This window comes from Sturnus vulgaris, chromosome 10, assembly GCF_052056855.1.
Source record: "Sturnus vulgaris isolate bStuVul1 chromosome 10, bStuVul1.hap1, whole genome shotgun sequence".
Lineage (NCBI taxonomy): Eukaryota > Metazoa > Chordata > Aves > Passeriformes > Sturnidae > Sturnus > Sturnus vulgaris.
Genome location: NC_142252.1, coordinates 16,377,555 through 16,396,957, shown reverse-complemented (window position 1 = coordinate 16,396,957; position 19,403 = coordinate 16,377,555). Strand labels below are relative to the sequence as shown.

The following is a 19,403-nucleotide window of genomic DNA, read 5'->3' as shown; positions in this document are numbered from 1 at the left end:
CCCAGCCACAGCATACATCTAAACATAACTTTCCACCATCAAGACAAACCAAAATAAAATAAGAAGACATTGTTTTAAGTGAAGGCGTGTCCACACAGCTCTAAAATTTGAGTTCAGCAGTAATTCAAAGGACTGGAAAAAGCCCAACTGGTTACCAGCAACTCTGCACCAGCACACAGTGAGCCATCGGTGCAGCCATCCAGGAACAAACCCAGACAGCTCTCTCACCCTGCCTCTTTGGAGAAAGTGATTCTCCAAACAGCTTTGGCAGAAAGTCTGCCAAAATCCGCACAGAAGAGTTGAACACCCAACAAAAAAAAAACCCAAGGGGAATCCTTACCACACGGGGGAAAAGTTGGCTGCAGACAGGCAGCCTATCCCCCAGCCACGACTCCAGGTGGGGAAACACAGGTTGTCATGGTTTGTGAGGGAGTTCTTAGGGCCATGAGCTGCCTTTGGAAGTGACTGTGCCACTGCTGCTGATCATAAAAGATTCAGACATCCAACATTCTTAGAATTATACACTGAGGAAGAAACACTTCTACTAAGAAATTAAGGTAGCAAAAAAGTGGCACATCCATGAATATCAAAGAAAGTCAGGAGACAGATGCTCAGTTCCAGACCCTGAAAATGAGGTGATAAGCATGCATATGGTGGAAGGCACGTGTTGCCACTGCTCTTTTGCTTTAAGCTGCACATACTTACTAAAAACTTTTGTGCTGCATGTCCCCAGATTTCAACATGGAACTAGGGAAAATGTTCCTGCTGACTTTGGCTTTCAGAAAGGGCCTAGGCTTTGAAAAACTGAATTGAAGAGAAATGCACAATGGATTCTTTCTGCTGCTGAAAACAATGCTGTGGAAACTGCTCCTGACCGCCAAGATCATGTGCTCACGACACCATGCTTCCACTTCCAAAACACTTCCAAGCATCCTCATGCTTGCAGGCTTTTGACTTCAGTAACTCAGACAGTAATTGCAGTTTTATTCAATTCCTCAGCAGGATTTGTGTTGTAGGAATACTACAGGAGTGCAAGAGCCAAAGATACCATTCCAGGCTCTGAACGAAGGGCTGGTGACGAAACTCATTTAGTAGCAATAGACTAAAAGTTTATCAAAATAGTTACTGTGCTCCAGCTGCGTGCAGCAGCGCAGTGGTGTTGTCAGGGAGGGGGTACAGCTCTTTTGGTTTTCAGGACTCTCTGTGAACCTGCTCCACCCTGCTTGTGACCTCCTCGCTACCTACTCCGCCTGATGACTGCACTCCGCCAGGCTTCTACTCCTGCCTTGGGATGTGGGTCAGGGCTGCTTCCGACCCCCCTCATCCTTCCATCTTCCCTAAACATCTTCCACAATACCTTTTGCTCTTTGTTTTATCCAGCAACTACACTGTGAAAAGGCTTCTTCAAGACTTCAAGAAACACAGTATTGTGGAAGTTCTGTCTTTGATTTTTCTGGGTTTCAGTAGTTTGAGAGAAGCAAGTTGCTCAAAGAACAGAAGAAGCTAAGAGACTTTGAAAAGCAAAATACCTGACAGGAGGTGCTAATATACTAGAAGACATTAGCAGCTGAAGAAATCAAAGAACTGCCTTCAGATTCCTACATATCCTGAGGTAACCCAAGGTGCTGCTGAATGTGTTCTTCTGCTGATGAACCATTCCCCATACTATCCACTCAGTGCAGTAGGTACATAAATCTCAATCCCTAGTAGTTTGGGGGGAAATGCCTAAAAACATACAAACTGATCAAAACCACATTTTGGCCGCTGACTTTTATTTGCAGAGAGCCTGGAATATTCTCCAAGGCGGGACATGCCCCATACATCTGTGGGCTGCAGCTGCTAGTGTTGACATTTTCCTTCAGCACCCTGGAAATTTTTATTTTTTTCACAGAGGACATTATTTTATGCAATAGATCACAAAATTTTGTTTTCCACCCTGCCCCAGCCAAGTCTCAATTCTCTGTAGCTTGGCTTTCCCCACAAGAGGGAGTTCAGGACATGTAGCCCACAGCATTTAATGGTGCTGGTTAGCAGGGGATTGGGGTGGGAGGGCAAAAGATGGGAAGCAGCATGTGGGACAGGAGAGGTAGGAGCAGAGTTGTAGAAGAAGGCAGCAGAGAAAGTCCACAGCAACTATAGGCTAGAGCGGACCCATAAGAGCCACTGAATTCAGCTGCAAAGAGCCTGTCCTGCCTACCTGGATATCCATGGTGAAGGAGACACTTGGACATTACTTGAATAGGAGGCCAGACAGGAGTGTGTGGGCTGACTGACCTCATGGACAGCAGAGGACAGAGGGCTTTTACAAATTAATTCCTGTTTGAATGACAGCGTTTTTCAGGCGTGGAAACTGTTATCAAGGCTTCTAAACGTGCTAGTGACAGCCCACATACCACAAGCCTTGGTAAAACAGTTCCAATGGTCATTCACCCTCACTGCTAAATTGTGCTGTATTTCAAGCCTGGATTTGTTTAGCCTCAAATGCATTATATCATAATCTGCTCAACTGAGTAGCCTATTATTGAACATCTGTTCCCCATGTAGGCAATTTACTGAAAACTCCCCTCCCCCAAGCATCTCTGTGATAACCAAAGCAGGGGTTCCTCAAATCACTCACTCACGATCTCAGTGTTTTAATCTTCCCTATGGCCGTCCTCTGAGTATTCATCCATTCATCACCATCCGCCTCAAACTGAGGGCATCACCACAGGATACAACACTCCAGAAGCTGCTGCTGCCGTGCCAAAGACACCCAGAGTCCATACTCCATCTTCCAATTCCCATGCTCATACATTACCCTTTTGGCTGCATTTCACAGGAGGAGGATGTTTGGCTGATTAATCCATCAAGAGCTCAAAACTTTTTTCCAAGCTGTTGCTTCCCACACCAGGTTCCTTGCACTGCTATCATGGCTCTATGCTGGCAACTCGATAAACAGATTTTGTTTTGCCTGCTCCCAGTCCACCAAGTGATCCAGATGGCTGCCAGTAACTACCCCCACTATTCAGTACTCTGCAAGTCATCAAAAAACCCTTTTTCAATCCTACTTATATATTTTCTTCCTGATGTCTGACGGACCTATTAAACAGCACAGGGTCAGGACATGACACTGCAAGAACCAGACACACCTGTTGGTAACAATTCTAAATGTATTGCCGCATTTAATTAGTTTTACTAAACAGGTTTTAAACCATTGCACATGCACTCTGATTTAATTAAGTTCACACACTAACATCCATACTCACACCTTTGGCATCAAAACCCTAATATCATAAGAAACTGACACAGAAGAGTTCAACAGGACCTTTGTAAATAAACTGATGACAAGTCACATGAAAGAAAAGATTTTAAATTAATTAAAAATCAATTAAATTCTTCTATGAGCTTATTATTTTCCTAGGACCAACACCACAGGCATAGTTACCTGCACTACATAAAGTTTAAAAAAACAGCAGGATAACAGCAACAAGCTGCTATTTTCCACTGAGTTAACCTGCTATTTTCCACTGAGGAACACTTTCACCTAAGCACTAGGAGGTGAAGGAAGCTCCTTCATTCACAGAGGTGAGAGCTTCACTGCCAAATGCAAAGGCTCCTGCCGCAGCACAGTGTGCTCAGGGCTCTGGTAAAGGGCATGGAAGAGGGCAGTTATTAGATCACATATAAAAAACAGAGTCCCTGCAAGGGCGAGATCTCATCTCCCCAAGAGAGGATACATCAGATATTAACTCACATACTATAGCTGATGGTTGCCAAAAACATTAGTTGCACAAGATTCAGGAATGCAACATTTTTTCTATCAAAAGCAAGAGAAATTTATGTTTGTGATGACGTTGCTAAACCATTAGAGAAAGGAGCATTCTATTTTTCATGTGTTTCTCAGATGGGGCTATGCAGTAAAATCCAGTTTTCCCTTCTCTCCCATATCTTATTACTATGATTAACGTCATGTAAGGAACGTTACATTGAACCTGGCAGGATTAGCTAAATTTTAAAGATTTCCACAGCAACCAACATTCTCCTTTTATTGAGCTGATTCTGTGGCCTTTAGGAGATTGCTGGCTCATGTTTACTGGTGCCAGATAGGGAGATAACAGCATTTTTCAGAACTGAATTTCACCACACAAGAATTGGAAGACTCGCCACTAAAAAGTATCATTATCCCAAATTAGCCTTACAAGAAAGAAAAAGCAGAAGCTGTGGTTCTTCTTCCAAAGTTCCCCCAGAGAATCAAACACACAATTATACTGCAGTGTACCATGGGAAGACAAAATACTGAGATTTTGCCATCTTATTAAGGCTGATAACTCTTGAGCAGCTGTGCCCATCAAACACACAGGAAAGCCAATCCAGGATATTTCCTTTACCTATCCTGAACCTTTTAAATGTCAGGATTGCAGCCACAAGCACAACGCCACCATCCAACAGCAACAATTGTTTTTAAAGCTCTGATGCTAAACACCAGCCTGCTTGCCAGCACCACTCCTCCATGGAAGCTGCCCAAGTTGGTTAAGTACCACAGGCTGGGCAAATAAATGCCAAGTGTCAGACAGATGATAAATCAGAAAGGGCTGTGGAAATCTTCCACTGTTTCGCATGAGGCATGTTATTACCCAGGAATTGTCTGCTTCTACTCAGGGGGCATGCTGACCCTAACAGATGGGCAAGATACCTCCATCACATCATAAACCTGTTTAGTTTTTAGTGAGAGAAGCCTCAAGAGGACACCTAGGGAAGCTGACAGTGCTGTTCCCAAGGAAGCTGTCTGCAGATACAGACTGAGACAGTATATCCAGCCCTGCAAAATCTGAGCCTATTTCAGAGCAATCAGTCTTGACCAGCATCCTGCTCCACCCAAGTTTCAAAATCAACAAAGCCACCTCATTCCCAGGTACTCTAGCTCCCAATATCTTCTGAAATCAAGAGTGGCTGGGAGATGGTATTCCACATTTGGAGGACAGTCCTTTTCTGAAGATGTCCGATTTCTAGGCTTTCCAGGAGACCTGGGAATGTGCTATCAAATAGCAATTCTCCCTCAAAAACAGGCTAGCAAGTGCATGTCCTCAAAATGCAACTGAAATCTTGCCGTTCCAAATAAAACACAGCACTTGTTCTAAACTACTTATTGACAAAGCAAAGCATCACAAATATTGAACTTCCATACAGCAGCCATGCAAATCTCAACTCCTGGCATATGACAGACAGATGCTGCAGAAAGAGTCAGCACTTCTGTCCTCAAGAAAAAGGTTTTAATCCCTTTTATGACAAAAACTTCAGTCAGTCTGAAAAAAGATTTTGATTACTAACTATGGATTTAAATAGAAAAACCTTAAGAGCCTTTGATCAAAACCAGAAAACAACCCAAGGGACTTGATAATTTTCTGTTAAGGAAGTTTAACCAAATTTTAGAACCCGAATAATCTAGAGCATTTAAGGGAAGATACTAAGAGGAAAATTGTATTAGATTAAAAGCTCTAAGCATCAAAATTTAAAGTGACATTTTAGGATTATTTTCTGGTTTATTGGGTTTTGTTTGGGAAGAAACTTCAGAACAGGAGGTTTTACAGCAATTCCCATTGCAGAAGTTAAAACTGCACAGAAGGGAGGAACTATGGGATTCCTTTATCTGCAGCCTCACTTTCCCAAATTCAAGAGTGCTGATGCCATAGAGTGAATCCAACCTGCAGTCTAATGACTATTCATATTTCCCACAAGGGACAATGAAGTTCTATTCACACTCAGCTCTCTCAACGGCAGAGCCTCCAATAGTTGGGAAAAGTTTCTATATGGAAGTCCAGACAGGAACACATTAGCAGAACTGAGCTCCAGGGCTCAGAGTTACCTGCTTGGGGCTCCATAAACCTCTCTTCTTTCCTCTAAAGCCAGAGGAATCACTCTGCCACTGAAAGGACATAAACAGGGACCAGTCCCTTGCTGCCTAATGCCTGCCCCAGGGCACTCAAAGGGTTTCCACAGATAGATATATCTACCTTCACCATTAGTTCTGTCAGTTTTAGGGTCATTGCAAACCCAACCATAGCTAAGCCTGAGCTGAAGAGCTGTTAAGAGGAGGACAATGAAATAAAATGGTATAAAGAGAGATGCCTGCCTTTGAGATTAGCTCAAAGAGCCTTTTGAAAAGCCTACAACAGTCTGAAGAGAGCTAATTTGTGAGGAAATGTCACTCCTGAAAAGATGATACGCCTCACTGCTACGGCAGAAGCAATTCTTGCCATCACAGCTTCACAAGCCTTGATTTAAACTGATCAAACCAGACACCTGCCTATGCAAAATAAAATGACTTATATCAGCATCAAGAGAGAAATACAAGCTTTGAAGTGAGAAAATATTAATCGGATACTGTGATGTGTGAGTTCTGATTCCTAAGCACTTGCCTACTGCAAAATCTTTATTTCACTTAAACAAGAGTTCTAAAATACACTCAGAAACAGCAGAAAAGACATTTCTCTGAAAAAATTGACATATTTATTTTTTCCTCTTTCTTTCCTCCCCAAGAAACTGTTTTCATATCCCTGCAAGTGTTCTGGAGGGTAACCAGTGGCAGCTACACAGGAGAGTGGCTAGGGAGGCATGCAGGGGGAAGAAGAGGAAAGGTGTCACTGCTGAGCAAATAACTTTCCAATAATTTTTCCCACAGTGTGAGTTTTCCACCTGGGAAGTCAAACACAAGGGTCAACATATTCTGCTTTAGGTGTTTACACGAAACAAACAACCAGCTTTTAAAGGGTTTGTGCAACCCTATTTCCAACCAGAGCAAGAGGTCACTGGGGGTGTTTGCTTTTAAAAGCCAGGCTATTTTTATTTTATTCATGTAGGCACCTGTAATTTTCCTGGATATAAACTGTATGTCTTTGAGACTCTTCATCTGTCATCTGCTCTTCCTACGCTTCAAAAGCTGAAGGAAGTGAAGTCTATTATGACAGGCTAGCACAACAAATAGTGTTACTACAATGAACCATATAAAAAAAGCCCTCTCAAAAATCAAGCTCATCAACAAGTTTTACCATAATCTGCATTAAATCTCCATCTATATCAGTCTTGCAAGAACTCATGGAAGTTTACCAACTTTAGCACATTATGTATTGCCACAATCTCAAAAATAACCCAGAAAAAAGCATATTACTTGCCCCTCTTGAGTCTTAGGGCTTAGTTTTTAAGACAGATTTAAAAAGTTATTTGATTTTCAATTCAAAAGTTGTGATAGGCCCCAGGCTGATCTTACCCAGCTGAGAAATCGATCTTTTTTCTACTTGTTACAGAGAATTTAACATGGTGACATTTATGAGTTCCTTCAGTAGTAGCTCATAAGATCAGGCTATCAAAGTGTTTCAGCATAAATAACAATCAGAGAAAGTTTTAACCCATTACACCAAGAAATGAAATTTAAACTGTCTGGTTTTGGTTCCATGTTCATGCTGTTTTCAGGGGTTCTTCTAATAAAAATTTTACGTATGTCCCAAGTAAGCTTTTTGCCTTGAACGTCATATTTAAGAGGCACATTCACCTTAGTACTGCAAAATGTGGTCTCTTTGTTACTAACAGCAAAATTTCCTGGAGTCAACACTCTCTATCAGGAATTGGCTATTACACAGACATCTTAGCCCCTGAGTATTGGATTTACCTGGACCAAAAGCAAACCAACGCTCCAGATCCAAAGAAGCAATGCAAAGAAAAGCATGACTGCGCCCTGAGTCAGCTCAGATCCAGTGGTCTTATTAATTTGGACTCTACACCACAAAAATTGGGCTCTTCTAGACCTGAGCTGATCCTGGAAGCAGCACAGCCACAGTCAGAGTTTAGGCCAGGGAATTAGGTCCTGCCAACACTGAGTTGGCTCCACATGAATGCGTTTGCAGATGCCACATGGCTTACTTGTAAACCAGGACAAAGCCACCCACAGGTAACCAAGGGCTGACTAACTTGGACAGAGCAGGACTGGCTCCTGTTAACTCATTCTTGACTAATACATTGCATTCAATTCCACAGTAATTGCAGCAAATGGACCAAACAATTCATTGGAGTGAACTCACCTTGGACTTGACCTGGAGACAAGTGACTGTTTTTTCTGGCATTCATTGCCAGCACATCCTCACCAAACTGTTCAGTCAACAAGTGTCCAGCTCCTGTATCAGTGTTGGCAGGACATCTGCCTCGTTTCTTATGTTTCTTTCTCCAGGTGTCCTCCTCCTCCCTCTCATCAGAACCGGAAGATTTCTGCAGAGCCCCTCGGTGTCTCAGGCTGTTTGATGCTCTCCCACCAAGGGTGTCACTCACATTTAACAAGCCAGATGCAGCTCCATGCTGGTACCTATAATAGTCTTCCTCCACTTCCAAATCTCCCTCTGGACTAACAATGGCATTTTTTTTAAGAGGACATTTGTTCAGGGCGCTTTGGGGTTTATCGTTCTCAAACCCCGGCAGGGGCTGTTCCAGGTGAGATGTTCTGACTGGAGAATAGCCATGCATGTTTATCCCGTTCCTGGCTGGATTATCCTTCACCAGGCCTCTCCTCAGAGGCAAGTCCAGATCCAAGCTGGGGTCATTGGAGAAGCCTTCTTCCAGCTGCATCTTCTGTGCAATGTGGTTCAGGTAGGACTGGAAGCGGCCGCTGTGGTGCTTTTGAATGAGCCTGCTGTACGCGTTCTTCTGCGGGGCAGCTGCCCTGCTCAGTCCCTCCCTGGCACCTTGGGCAGAAGCTGGACTTCTCACGTGCCCCGGCTGATCCATAGTGCAGGAAAAGGCTCAAACTCCAGGGAGTTATAAACAGACACAGAGGAAAAAATGTTTATTTTCCTGAAACAAAGTGTCAAATATTAATTATGCCAGAAGATACAAAAATGTAAAATTTTTGTAGAAAAGGAATTCTGGGTTTGTAAATCACTGCAGTGTGAGGAAGGGGTTTCACAATGTACTCAACATCTCCTCTGCACCAAATCCCTGTCCACAACCTAGGAGTGACCACAGCCCATAAGCTCTACCTGCCCACATACCACATAAAACAGGGATTTTGTCCCACCCCAAATACACAGGATTCCTTTAATCTGCTCTTCCTTGCCTTTGAAAAAGCTAGGAAAATTAAAGCAGCAAATGACAGACTGCGCCATAAGTATCAGTTTAGTGGTTATCAGAAGTAAAGTCTTGTCATGTCCAGCCTGGAGTCCTCAAAAATAACTGCATCCTTACTGAAGTACTTCACTATTGCAATATCATTATTATCAAAAGCAAACACTGCCTGTCACCTCCCTCCCACAGTGACTGACACTTCTCCATTGTACAGGACAGTTCCTTCAAATACCAAGACTAGCCATTTCATCTTGTCTTCTTAGGCATGAACTCCCTCCCAGTAATAATTATCTTGCAAGAGCTCCTAATTCTTACTGACTGAGACACACTGCCTGCAGCTCCATCCAGCACCAGTTTCTGTAGATGGTATCACATCTCCATCTTTGCTGCACAAGTATGAAACTTAAGCAGATTAAGCACCTTTCAATCCTTTTTCAGGTACCTTAGCTTTTAAGCTTTTGGAGCAAAACAATATACTAAATTATGCTCAGCTACTTTGAGGAAAATTATAACTATAGACAGGACATAGCAATGATTTTTCCTGTGTGTAAAATCAAAGAATATAAGGATTTCTTGATAAAGGAGCCCTCTGCAAATGTTGGCTTCTGTGTGTTTTCATAAAAATGCCTCTTTTTTTTTACTTTGGGACAGGTTTGAAGCTAAAGAGCTGATTTTCACCCCAGCTGGTACATGAAGAATATCAGGGCTCACGGTCAGATCTACTATCCCAGAACCGTGGGGCACTGGACTCTAAGTTTAAATAAAGGACACTGCCTGTTAAACCTCTCCCTTCCCTTCTCTAAGCACAGGGATGTTGGCAGGACAGAATACAGAGATCAGCAAAAGTGAAATTTATAATCGCTTCCCTACTCCCACCGTGCTTGGAATTTTTCTTTGCCCTTACTCAGCCCTCTTCTCCCTTTCACTGTTGTTGCACAGAGGAAAAGCACCCAGGCAGTCTCCTCCATGCACACCCTGCCTGGGAATGGGGCATTATCCAGCAGGGACCAAGGGCTGCAGAGCCAGCTCCTCCTCAGCGTGCCTGCTCCGGCCCTTTTGGAGAAAGATCACGCCTTGCACCGGGATTTACTTTAATAATTGAGCACGGATGTGAGCAGGCTTCACAATGCAAAGTAAAAATTAAAAATCCCTGAACAAATAGGAAAAATTCTTTATGTGGTTTGCAATTCTTATTCCTAAGATTTTCCATTGGTGCTGGCCAATAGCTAAACTCTTCTAATAGACTGACCTGCTACCAAGCTATTACAAAACACATACGGGTAGGTCGACAGAAGCTTTCTTTTAATGTCACCTTCTCCTGTTGCCAATGCAACAGAGGCAGATAACATTTATAAAAGCCAGTGAGACTACTTTCCAAACAATGGTTTGGTTCCAGGAGATAGGAACTTGTCACCTTTATTTACCAGTAAAGAACAAACATTCACAGCTTGCCTTCGCTATAATTTCTACAACTTTAACCACGTAAGGAGTCAGCAACTGCAGTACTGAAAAAGATGCAAGCCCCTACGTATTATATTTTCATTATTAGTCTTCTGTGGGCAACCAGGAATTGAAATATTCCGAAGAGAGCAGAGAGAAGGCAGAGGTGGGTACAGGTATATCCACCGTGCCTGGGCACGGTGATGAGGACAAACGAAATGCCAGGATGGAGGCGCAGAAGGAGAACACTCGCTGAGCTGAGCCCAGGATGAAAACAGTCCCTGTTATTGTCACCCGGCTTGTTGTGAGGATCACCACTGGCCTCCATCACACGCCCCCCGGGGTGTCCAACTCCCCAGCCAACGCTCCAGCTCCAGCAGCACGGAACCCCTGCACCCTCGGCACCAGGAGCAGCCCCTCGCCCGCCGCCTCTCCTGCCAGGCGCACCCGCCCCTCGGCAGCGCGGCCGGGCCGCCACCGCGCTCCTGCCGGGCCCGGAGCAGCGAACGGCCGGGCCCAGTCACGGCGGCGCTGCCGCGGCGCTGCCACGGGGCTGAGAGCCGCCGGGCCGGGCTCCGCTGTGTTCCCTCTCCTGGCCGGTCCTGGTCTCGGTCCCGGCCCCGCTCCCGACCCCCTCCCCACTCACCGGCGCCGCGGCCGCTCCGCTCCGTTTGAATGTCCCAGCACCCCGTCCGCTTCCGGGGCAGCGGCGCCTACGGGCCGCGGCGGGGCCCAGAAGGGCTCAGCGCGAAGCGCTCTCTCCACACCCGCTGCGACAGGCCAGGCGGAGGGGTCCCAGGCGGGGTCTCGGGTGTCCCAGCCCCGCTCGCTGCACTGGAGAGAGCTCCTCGGGGTCTCCGGGGGGGAACGGGAGCCTCCAGGCAGTTTTGGGCTACTCCCGGCCAGGCACGGCGTGTGAGGGTGGGAGCCCACGGCGGGCTGAGCTGGGCATCGCGGGGACGTGGGAGGCAGGAGGTGCTGCCACCCAAGCCGGACTGTCCCCAGCCTGCCAGCTTTGCAGCCACCGGGATCCCTGGGGTGTTTTGGCAGCCACCTGCTTCCAGCTGGGGCCAGCAGAGCCTCCTGGGATGGGTTGCTCCAGTTTAAGGTCACTGCTCTAGCTTCAGCCAGATTTGTAGCCAGATCAGTGAAAAAAGCACAGGTTAGCTAATCTGATATTGTAAAGATCTAAATCTGGTGTTGTCCCCGAGGAAACTCACAGCTTTGCTAGCACCTGAATTTCCAAAAGCCTCATGAGGAAACCTTCAAGAGCTACGTGACCTCATCTGCACTGCAGAGAAGAGCATGCTCCAGGATCCTGTTCCCCGGGCTCTTTGGGATCCTGTTCCCCGAGCTCTTTCTTTGGGATCCTGTTTCCCGAGCTCTTCCTGCTCCCCTGGCACTGGAAGTTGGGCAGCAGGCAAACCTGCTCACACATGCAACAGCGCCTGAGGAGTGACCAGCCCTTGGTGCTGAGCAGCAGTGGCCTGACCTCCTCCAGGATAAGTCGGAGCCTGTGGATCAGAGGGTGACATTAAAGCATGAGACCAGAGTCAAGAGTTGGCACTTTTATTACCTCCTCTTTCTGTGACCACAGACCTCTCACGAGGCTTTATAGCAGAATCAAACCCAGGCTCTGGCTGACTGGGAATATGTGGTTTGGTCACCCTTGTGTTACTGCAGACTCAGGCTGTGTTTGCCAAAGAATTTCAACCAGAAGAAAATCTGGGGAGCAATAAGCTGTCCTCATGGCACCCGCAGTCAAGCCCATTTGAGCTGCCTGCCTGGAGAATCCCCTCAGTAGATGGAGGAAGGATCCAAAGGGGCCAGAACTGGTGTCTCCAGGCTAGGCTCTGATGGAGAAAGGCTCTGTTTAATCTTCATTTTGGCAGGGACATCTGAGCAGGCATCCATGCTGCCCCTTCACTTAGGATGGGGAAGACAATGGCCCCATGGTCCTTATTTTGCATCCTGCAGATCAGTACACATTGCCTGCTGTCAGTCACCTCTAAAGGCCATGAGGCCACATCTGCTCAGGGTGCAGCATCACCTGGCTCCTAAACATAAGCTGTCCCCTCAGCCATTCCCACAGCCAGCACTGCTGAGCTTCCACGAAGCCGTGGCAAGCCCAGACCACTCCAGCTCCAGCCCTCGGGTGGGTCGAGGGAGCTGCCCTGAGAAAGTACCAGGCTTTTGCTGTGGCCCAAGGGCAGCGAGCACAGACCTGCCTGCACAGGGACAGTCACATCCGCCCCAGTGCCAGGATGCCACCAGCAAAGGCAGTGTCTCGTTTGCATGAACCATGCAGAGCCAGCCGCCTCTGCCCACGATCTGCTGGCACTGATGCCAGCTCATCAGCTGCCCCACCCTGGCAGCTCTGGCCACCTCAAAGAGCAGAGTGAGGACTCAGCTCTGCCCTGGCACGGCTGGAAGGCAGTGAGTTGCCCCGTGCAGGTCAAGAGGAAGCAAGGAGCCATCCTCTGTGTGAACAGAGCCACCAGTCACACAGCAGCTGCTCCCATGGGACCCAAAGACAGAGGGGGGACATAGTTTCTGCTGGAGCTGGCCCCATGGGTAGCATGGCCACATGGGATCACCCTGTCAGACAGAGGATGTGTGCTCCCCTGCTTCCTCCTGCTCTCCTGGCTGGTGATAAAGCAAGGTGGTTGGCACCTGCTCTGTGAAGGCCTAGCAGGGACGGGGCAGGGGGGCCCAGGGCCTCCAGCCCCACTGTCCCCCTCCCTGTGCCAGCCAGGTGGGAGCAGCAGCTCCTCTCCGTGTTGCTGGGTCACACTGTGTCTCTGCTCTTCTTCACTCCAATGGGGATGAAGCCATCTGGGAGCTTGACCAGGCTGCCCCCTTCACCAGGTGATGCCACCAGCAGCAGTGGCTTCAGTGTGCCCTGGTTCTTCCACAGACAGAGAGGAAGTGGGGAGCATTTGGTGTTTGGTGGTGCCAGGCCAGTGCTGGGGCCCGTGGCTTGCAGTGATACCAGGCATGGTGAGAAGGATACAGCTCCATGCCTGGATGCCTCTGTCACCCTCACCTCCTGCCTCCAGCTGGGGCCTTGCTGCCCAAGGGGCCACAATCTCCAGTGGGTCAGCAGAGCATTTCTCAGCTCTGCTCTCCTGGTAGCAGCTAGGGATTTGGGAATCTTGTCTGCTCCATGGGACTGGGCCGCTTCTTGTGCTCTCTTTTGCTCTACTCCATCACTGGCCCAGACATATAAGAGTTACAGCAAATCCATGTTTCCCTCCCTGTGCCCCATGGGCACACAGAAGATTACAACTGGCTGGGACCAGCTGCATGCCCATCTTTCACAGCCTTTGGAAGAGGTCACATGCAAACATCACAGCAAGCTGGTGCCTCATGCAGGATCTCAAACACAATCCCTCCCAGGGAAGGGCTGGACTGCTTCAGTCTTGCCTTTGGCTCCATCTTCCATCCACACCATGCTCGTGGCTGCTGAACAGAAGGGAGCCATTGCCTCACTACTGCTTCCATGACCCTCCATGGCATCTCATGGGCTTTCTAGAAGGGAAAGGTCTCTGAGCAGATTTTTCCTCTGCACTCTCATTTCCTGGGGTCCTGTAGCAGCACGCCCAGCCCGGTGCCCTGGCTTGCTTTCCCACAGCACAGGATTATCTCACCATCTTCCCCCGGGCAGTAACTGGTAGCTGCTTCCCGGCTTGGAGTCTGGAACGTGTTGCAGCATCTCGGCCGAGGTGAGAGCACCACATGGCTCCTTGGCTGGGAGCTCCCTGCTTACGAAGGCTTTGGCTCCTCTGCCCGTGGTTTCAGTGAGCAGCGAGGGCCTGCCCGGCACTCGTTTACATCAGTGTTAATCAGGAGTGACTGGCCAAGGGACTGGAGCCACCCTGAGATGACTCCTGGATGAGAGCAGAACAGTTCCTCTGACACTTCCATCCGCTCCCTACAGCCCACCCGGTGTGAACTGCACCGACTGCACATGGAAATGCCACCTCTGCCAACCCAAGTGTCACCTCTCACTTTATTTCAGGTTGCAGCCCATGGCAGAGGGATGAGGGCAGTGGGGTGCTCTGCCTCTGCCTCCCTGCTGTTGTCTGCAGGAGAGACCCATATGGCACAAGGATGTGCTCAAATGCAAAGCGGGGCCGCAAGTTCACTCTGGAGCCTCTGAGCACCCTTAGAAATGTCTCGATTGCAGCAGCAGCACCCAACATTAAGCCTGAGTCTGTCTCCTTTTGACATCTCTCAGGCACTGGGAGTCATCTGGGCACTTGGCCGGAGGACATAAGCCATGCTCAGGGAGGATAAAGGGCAGCACCACAGATTTATTACCATAAATAAGCTAAAAACCATCTCTCTCTACAGTAGATACCATCTGCTGTGTCACAACACATGTGGTCTTGCCCCACCAGTCCTTCAGCTTCTCCAGTCTTCTCCTGAGCCCTCCATACCTCTGGTTGGGAAACATGCCACCCAAGATCAAGACTGATGGATTCTCATTGCCTTCATTGCCTGGAGGAACGTCTGCAACTCACCCCAGGCAGGGGGCAAGGTCTGGCTTTGTTAGTCCAGTCAAGGAAGAAAGAACTAGATCTCAGCAAAGAGGGACTGGCAGACAAGAAGCAGGTGAAGGAGGCAGTGGAAGAAAGAGGTAAGAAGCCAGGGTAGGAGCAGGGTTAGTGCCTTGAAACTCATTTAATTGAGGTCACTTGGATTTGTCTTTTGGATACCTTTAAGTCTCTTCCTCAGTAGTTCTGTAAGTTGTAGTGGTCAAATCTCTTTTATAATATATCCGTCCATTTTCAGTGTGGAAGGCCTTCTAGTGGCAGGACTGAGCCTCCCAAAAGTGCTCAAACTGGCTATGGATGACACCAAAGCTCCACAGGAAACTTGGGAAAGGAGCTGCTCTGCACTTACTTACCCTTGTGGGCAGCAGGGCTGGGGACAAAGGAGGTAAGGGCACATGGGGCAAGGGCTGTGCAGTGAGTTCAAACCTCTTCTGATGCTCCCAGGGAGGTGGAAGATACTTTCCAGAAAGGCAGGAATTAAGGAACCACACTGCTATGCGGTCCCAGGGGTAGGGACTCACCCCACAAGCCCTCATCTCCACCCCCGCATCTCCTACTGCACATACCAGGATGAGATTGAAAGAGCTCCCATGGGGACCACTTTGGGGATGAGTGATGCGTGGGGACAGCACACTGAGGGCCAAGGGGGCAATGCTGCAGTGGGGACCATGGTCTGAAGGGTCGGTGGGCACGTCCCAGCAGCTCAGCTCAGTGCAGGCAGGGGCTGAGCCTGTCAGGCGGGGCACAGAATGAGAGCCTAACTTATCAGTATTACCTCATGTGAAAGCTCGGTGCCTTTGTATCTCAAGCAAACACCGGCCATTATGCCCCAGCAGGCCGGCATTGTTATTCTGTCTGGTTGCTAAAGGTTAGGGCTGTGGAGCCCTGCACGTCCACAGCGGCTGCTGTGGGGTGGCAGCAGGGCCACCGTGACCCCCTGCAGCCAGCAGAGCTCCCCAGCCACAGAAGCAGCCACCTCAGCTGTTCCCAGGCATGGCCAAAACCCAGCCAGACTCTTATCGTCTCCACAAGGCTGCCCCACCAGTCGTGATGCTGAAATCTTCCTCTTCCAATGCCAGCCCCCTTGCCCCAGCCGGGGTCATTCAGTGCTCCTCAGCTGGCATCTGCACGAACTCCCTCCCAAAAATTAAAAAAGAAAGAGGCAAAAAGCCCAAACTTGGCTTCAGTGGGATCACTTCCTTTTAGGAAGTCAAAGGCTTGACCATCAGCACTGCCAAGACCAGCACATGTTTGGGTCTCTACATCCCAACACTCCCCTGGGGTTTCCCACATCCAGGGGCTCCAGGGAGACACTCAGGAAGCCCAAAAGTTTTGTCCTGAAGAACCGATGCCAAAAGGGACTTCCCACCACCTGGAGTGGGTTCCCAGGAAGCCAGTTCAGAGGAGCTGGAGGGTGTTTGTGTCTGGCAGGGGGGCTGCAAGGGAGCTGCTGCTGCTGGCTTTTATGAGGATGGCAGGGGTTTACACAGTGAAACCAGGTGGAAGAGGTTCCTGCCAAGCTGGGACATGTGCTGCTGCCAGAGCCGTGGGGCTAGTGAGGACCTGCTTGCCAGGCTGGGTGTGCACGTAGCACAGGAGGGCACAGACATCCATCCTCCCGAGGCAGGGGGGGCATCCGGCTCCACTACTGTGATGGGGATTCCCTGGATACAGGCTGGGAGTCCATCCCCGCAGGCCTGTTGGATTCCTTCTCAGGATCTGCACGTGGTGTCCCCTGCAGGGACAAATGTGATATCAATAACACATCCTGTGACCTTTCTGGGCCATCACCCCTTTGGGCAGTTCCTATTCCCAAAGGGATGCTCAGTGCCAAAACCAACAAGCCTGGGATGATGTTGGGACCCTGAAGCTGTGGGTGAAATGCCGCCAGACCCCCATTTCTGGGGGAAAGGCATCTGGAATAAGGAGGACAAAGACGTGGCATTTAAATCCCAACAACCTGCCCCTGCATCAGCTGCAGAGCTGAGGCTGCTGGGAGCTGGAGGCAGTGCAATTCATATCCTCTGAGGACTCGTGGTGTGGAGTCACCCGTGCGTTAGAATTGCTTCATTTTATTGACATTCAACAAAACCCTGAGACATTGTGTTCCTGCTCCCACCAGAGCAGTGAGGCATCCCAGCTCCAAAGCACAGATATCCCATTTTGGGAGGGGACAGAGAAGCCCTCTTGGTTTCTAGTCCTTTCAGTACGTGCAGCCCCATTCTTGTCTGCCCCATCAGGGCAGCTCTTTGGGGTGCCTCCCCATCACTGTCCCAGTTTGGGAAGAGGGGATATTGGCCATTCCTGTATCTTCAGCCAGAGCCCTCTTCCAGACCCAAAGGAGACAGGGGAAAGTGCAAAATCACGTAGTGTTTCCTGTAATGCCTCATTGAGCAGCAGCATCCAAAACAAACACCAGAGATGTTCAAACAGGCCAAAATCTCAATCAGTGTTTCAGACAGCACCCCAGGAGCATCACACCCCAGTGTGTGGAGCCACCCCATCCCCACGACACCCTGGTGGCTGCTGGAGCTGGGGGCTAGTAGTGGCCAGGTCTGAGCTGCTGGACAGTGCTCCTGCCTCAGGGGCTACAGAGTTATTCTGCAGAAAATCTTTTTTCAAAGCATCCTCAGGAGGCACATCACCACAGAGGTGGGACCAGATAGCCCCCTGCATGCACCAGAGGCTGCTCATCCATCCCAATAATCAAAATTGAAATTTCCCTTCAAACTGCTTTTCACTGAGCTGGCTATCATCAGACCCCTAGAGAGGTACTCTAAATCCTGTAAAAAAAGAGAAAATCAGCTGTAAAAAACTTCTGTTGCAGCACATCAAGCCCTTGGTGACATCCTCTTGGTGAACACAGCACACATCATATTCCTGGGGACTGGTAGTTGGTGGCTATGATGGAGGACAAGTAGCTCCCTTATAGCAGCTCCAATAGCTGCTCCATCTTTGTACCTCCTCCATCCCCCCACCTGGGATGGTTCTTAACCAACAGCTCCTCGTGTTGGCCAGTGGTTATGAGAAAACGTCAGCCACTCTAGCATCACCATCACATGCACTCAGCCTTCTGATGTCTCTTTTTGCAAAGGGATGATTGGTTTTCACATGGCATCAGCTGAAAATCCTCATCCTAGGGTTACCCATCTCATGGTCAGGAAATGTTCTCCTGGCCCAAGGCAGCAGAAGAGATATAAATTTGGCCAGTGATTTCCAAAATCAATAAGAAACATGCTTCCTAAGGATAAGTGAGTTGAAGAAAAAGGAGATGGATCACTGGCTGTTCACTGCAACATAGCAGCTTACTTCAGAGTCCACATTTCTATCCTGTGAACCTTCTTGACATCGTCTTCCAGAAGGTACCTGGAACCTGGCTCCTAATTTCAGCCAGTAGAGCCAGGGCCCTACTGCTGCCCAGCAGGATGCAGCCTCAGCCAGAGGTATCCTCACCCTTCCTTGTGATGGGGCCAGAACACTCCATGCTGCTGTCACACATATCCCCATGACCCCCCTCCTCCCACTCTCCAAACCATGCTGGCACTGGTCACACTTCGATTAGTCCCTCTCCATCCTCAGACAGGGACATGGGTGCCTCTCATACACAACACAGTCTCTGCTCCCTTCCCCACTCCCTACATACCAAAAGTCCCCATACTCAGGGCTCACCTCACTTTGCCAAAATTCAGCAGCATCTCCCCATTTTTATCCCCACAGCAGCCTATTCCCCATAATCCAGGTTCGACACTGGTATTTCTCAGGCCAGCCCTGATGCCCCTCTCTCCTCCTGGCTCTCCTTGGGCCCCTGGGTGCGATGGGGAGGGGTGTCACCCCCTCCAGCCCACCCCACAGGTCTCCATCCCTCCTTGTGCAGCTGTGCAGGATGCTCTTTGCTCTCCAGTGCCTGGGGAAGACCCAGCCCTATCTCTCCACTTCTCATTTTCCACACATGCCCCGAGTCTGCCAGTTCTCATCCCACAGGGCTGTGAACTAATGAAGGCCGATCCCTTTAAGGGTTAAAAGCTTTCAGGCCCTCACCCCACCAAGCAAAAGGGTTAACCCTTTAACTCTTAACCCCTTGCTGAGCACCTCTGCTCCCCGCTCTGAGCTTTTGCCACCCCAAGGGATCCGATCTGGTTTGAGTTAAGGCTTTGTGTGCGCCCGGCTCTGACTTCGGAAGAGTAATTTGAATAACAAGACTAATTGGATTTATAAAGCACAGCCTCCCCCTTCCCTCCCTCAAACCCGAGGCTCTGCACAGTATGACAAAGAAAACACACTAATGAAAACCACGCTAGTGAGAGCCCAGGGCAGGGACGA

At 48.9% G+C, this 19,403-nt stretch overlaps 1 protein-coding gene across 2 annotated transcripts in view; it reads right to left on the bottom strand.

The window, feature by feature from the left end:
- Nucleotides 1–11,238, bottom strand: part of DIS3L2 (DIS3 like 3'-5' exoribonuclease 2) — a 179,678-nt gene extending 168,440 nt beyond the window's left edge. For both annotated transcript variants that reach the window (XR_015805587.1, XM_014871617.2), the window contains exons 1-2: nucleotides 11,171–11,238; nucleotides 8,052–8,814 (exon numbers count right to left, since the gene is read on the bottom strand). Coding sequence is in view for 1 of the 2 variants with exons in the window: in XM_014871617.2 (XP_014727103.2) it covers nucleotides 8,052–8,748 (697 nt within the window). In the remaining variant the exon portion in view is untranslated. The remainder of the gene's footprint in view (nucleotides 1–8,051; nucleotides 8,815–11,170) is intronic.
- Between the last annotated feature and the right edge of the window lie 8,165 nt (nucleotides 11,239–19,403).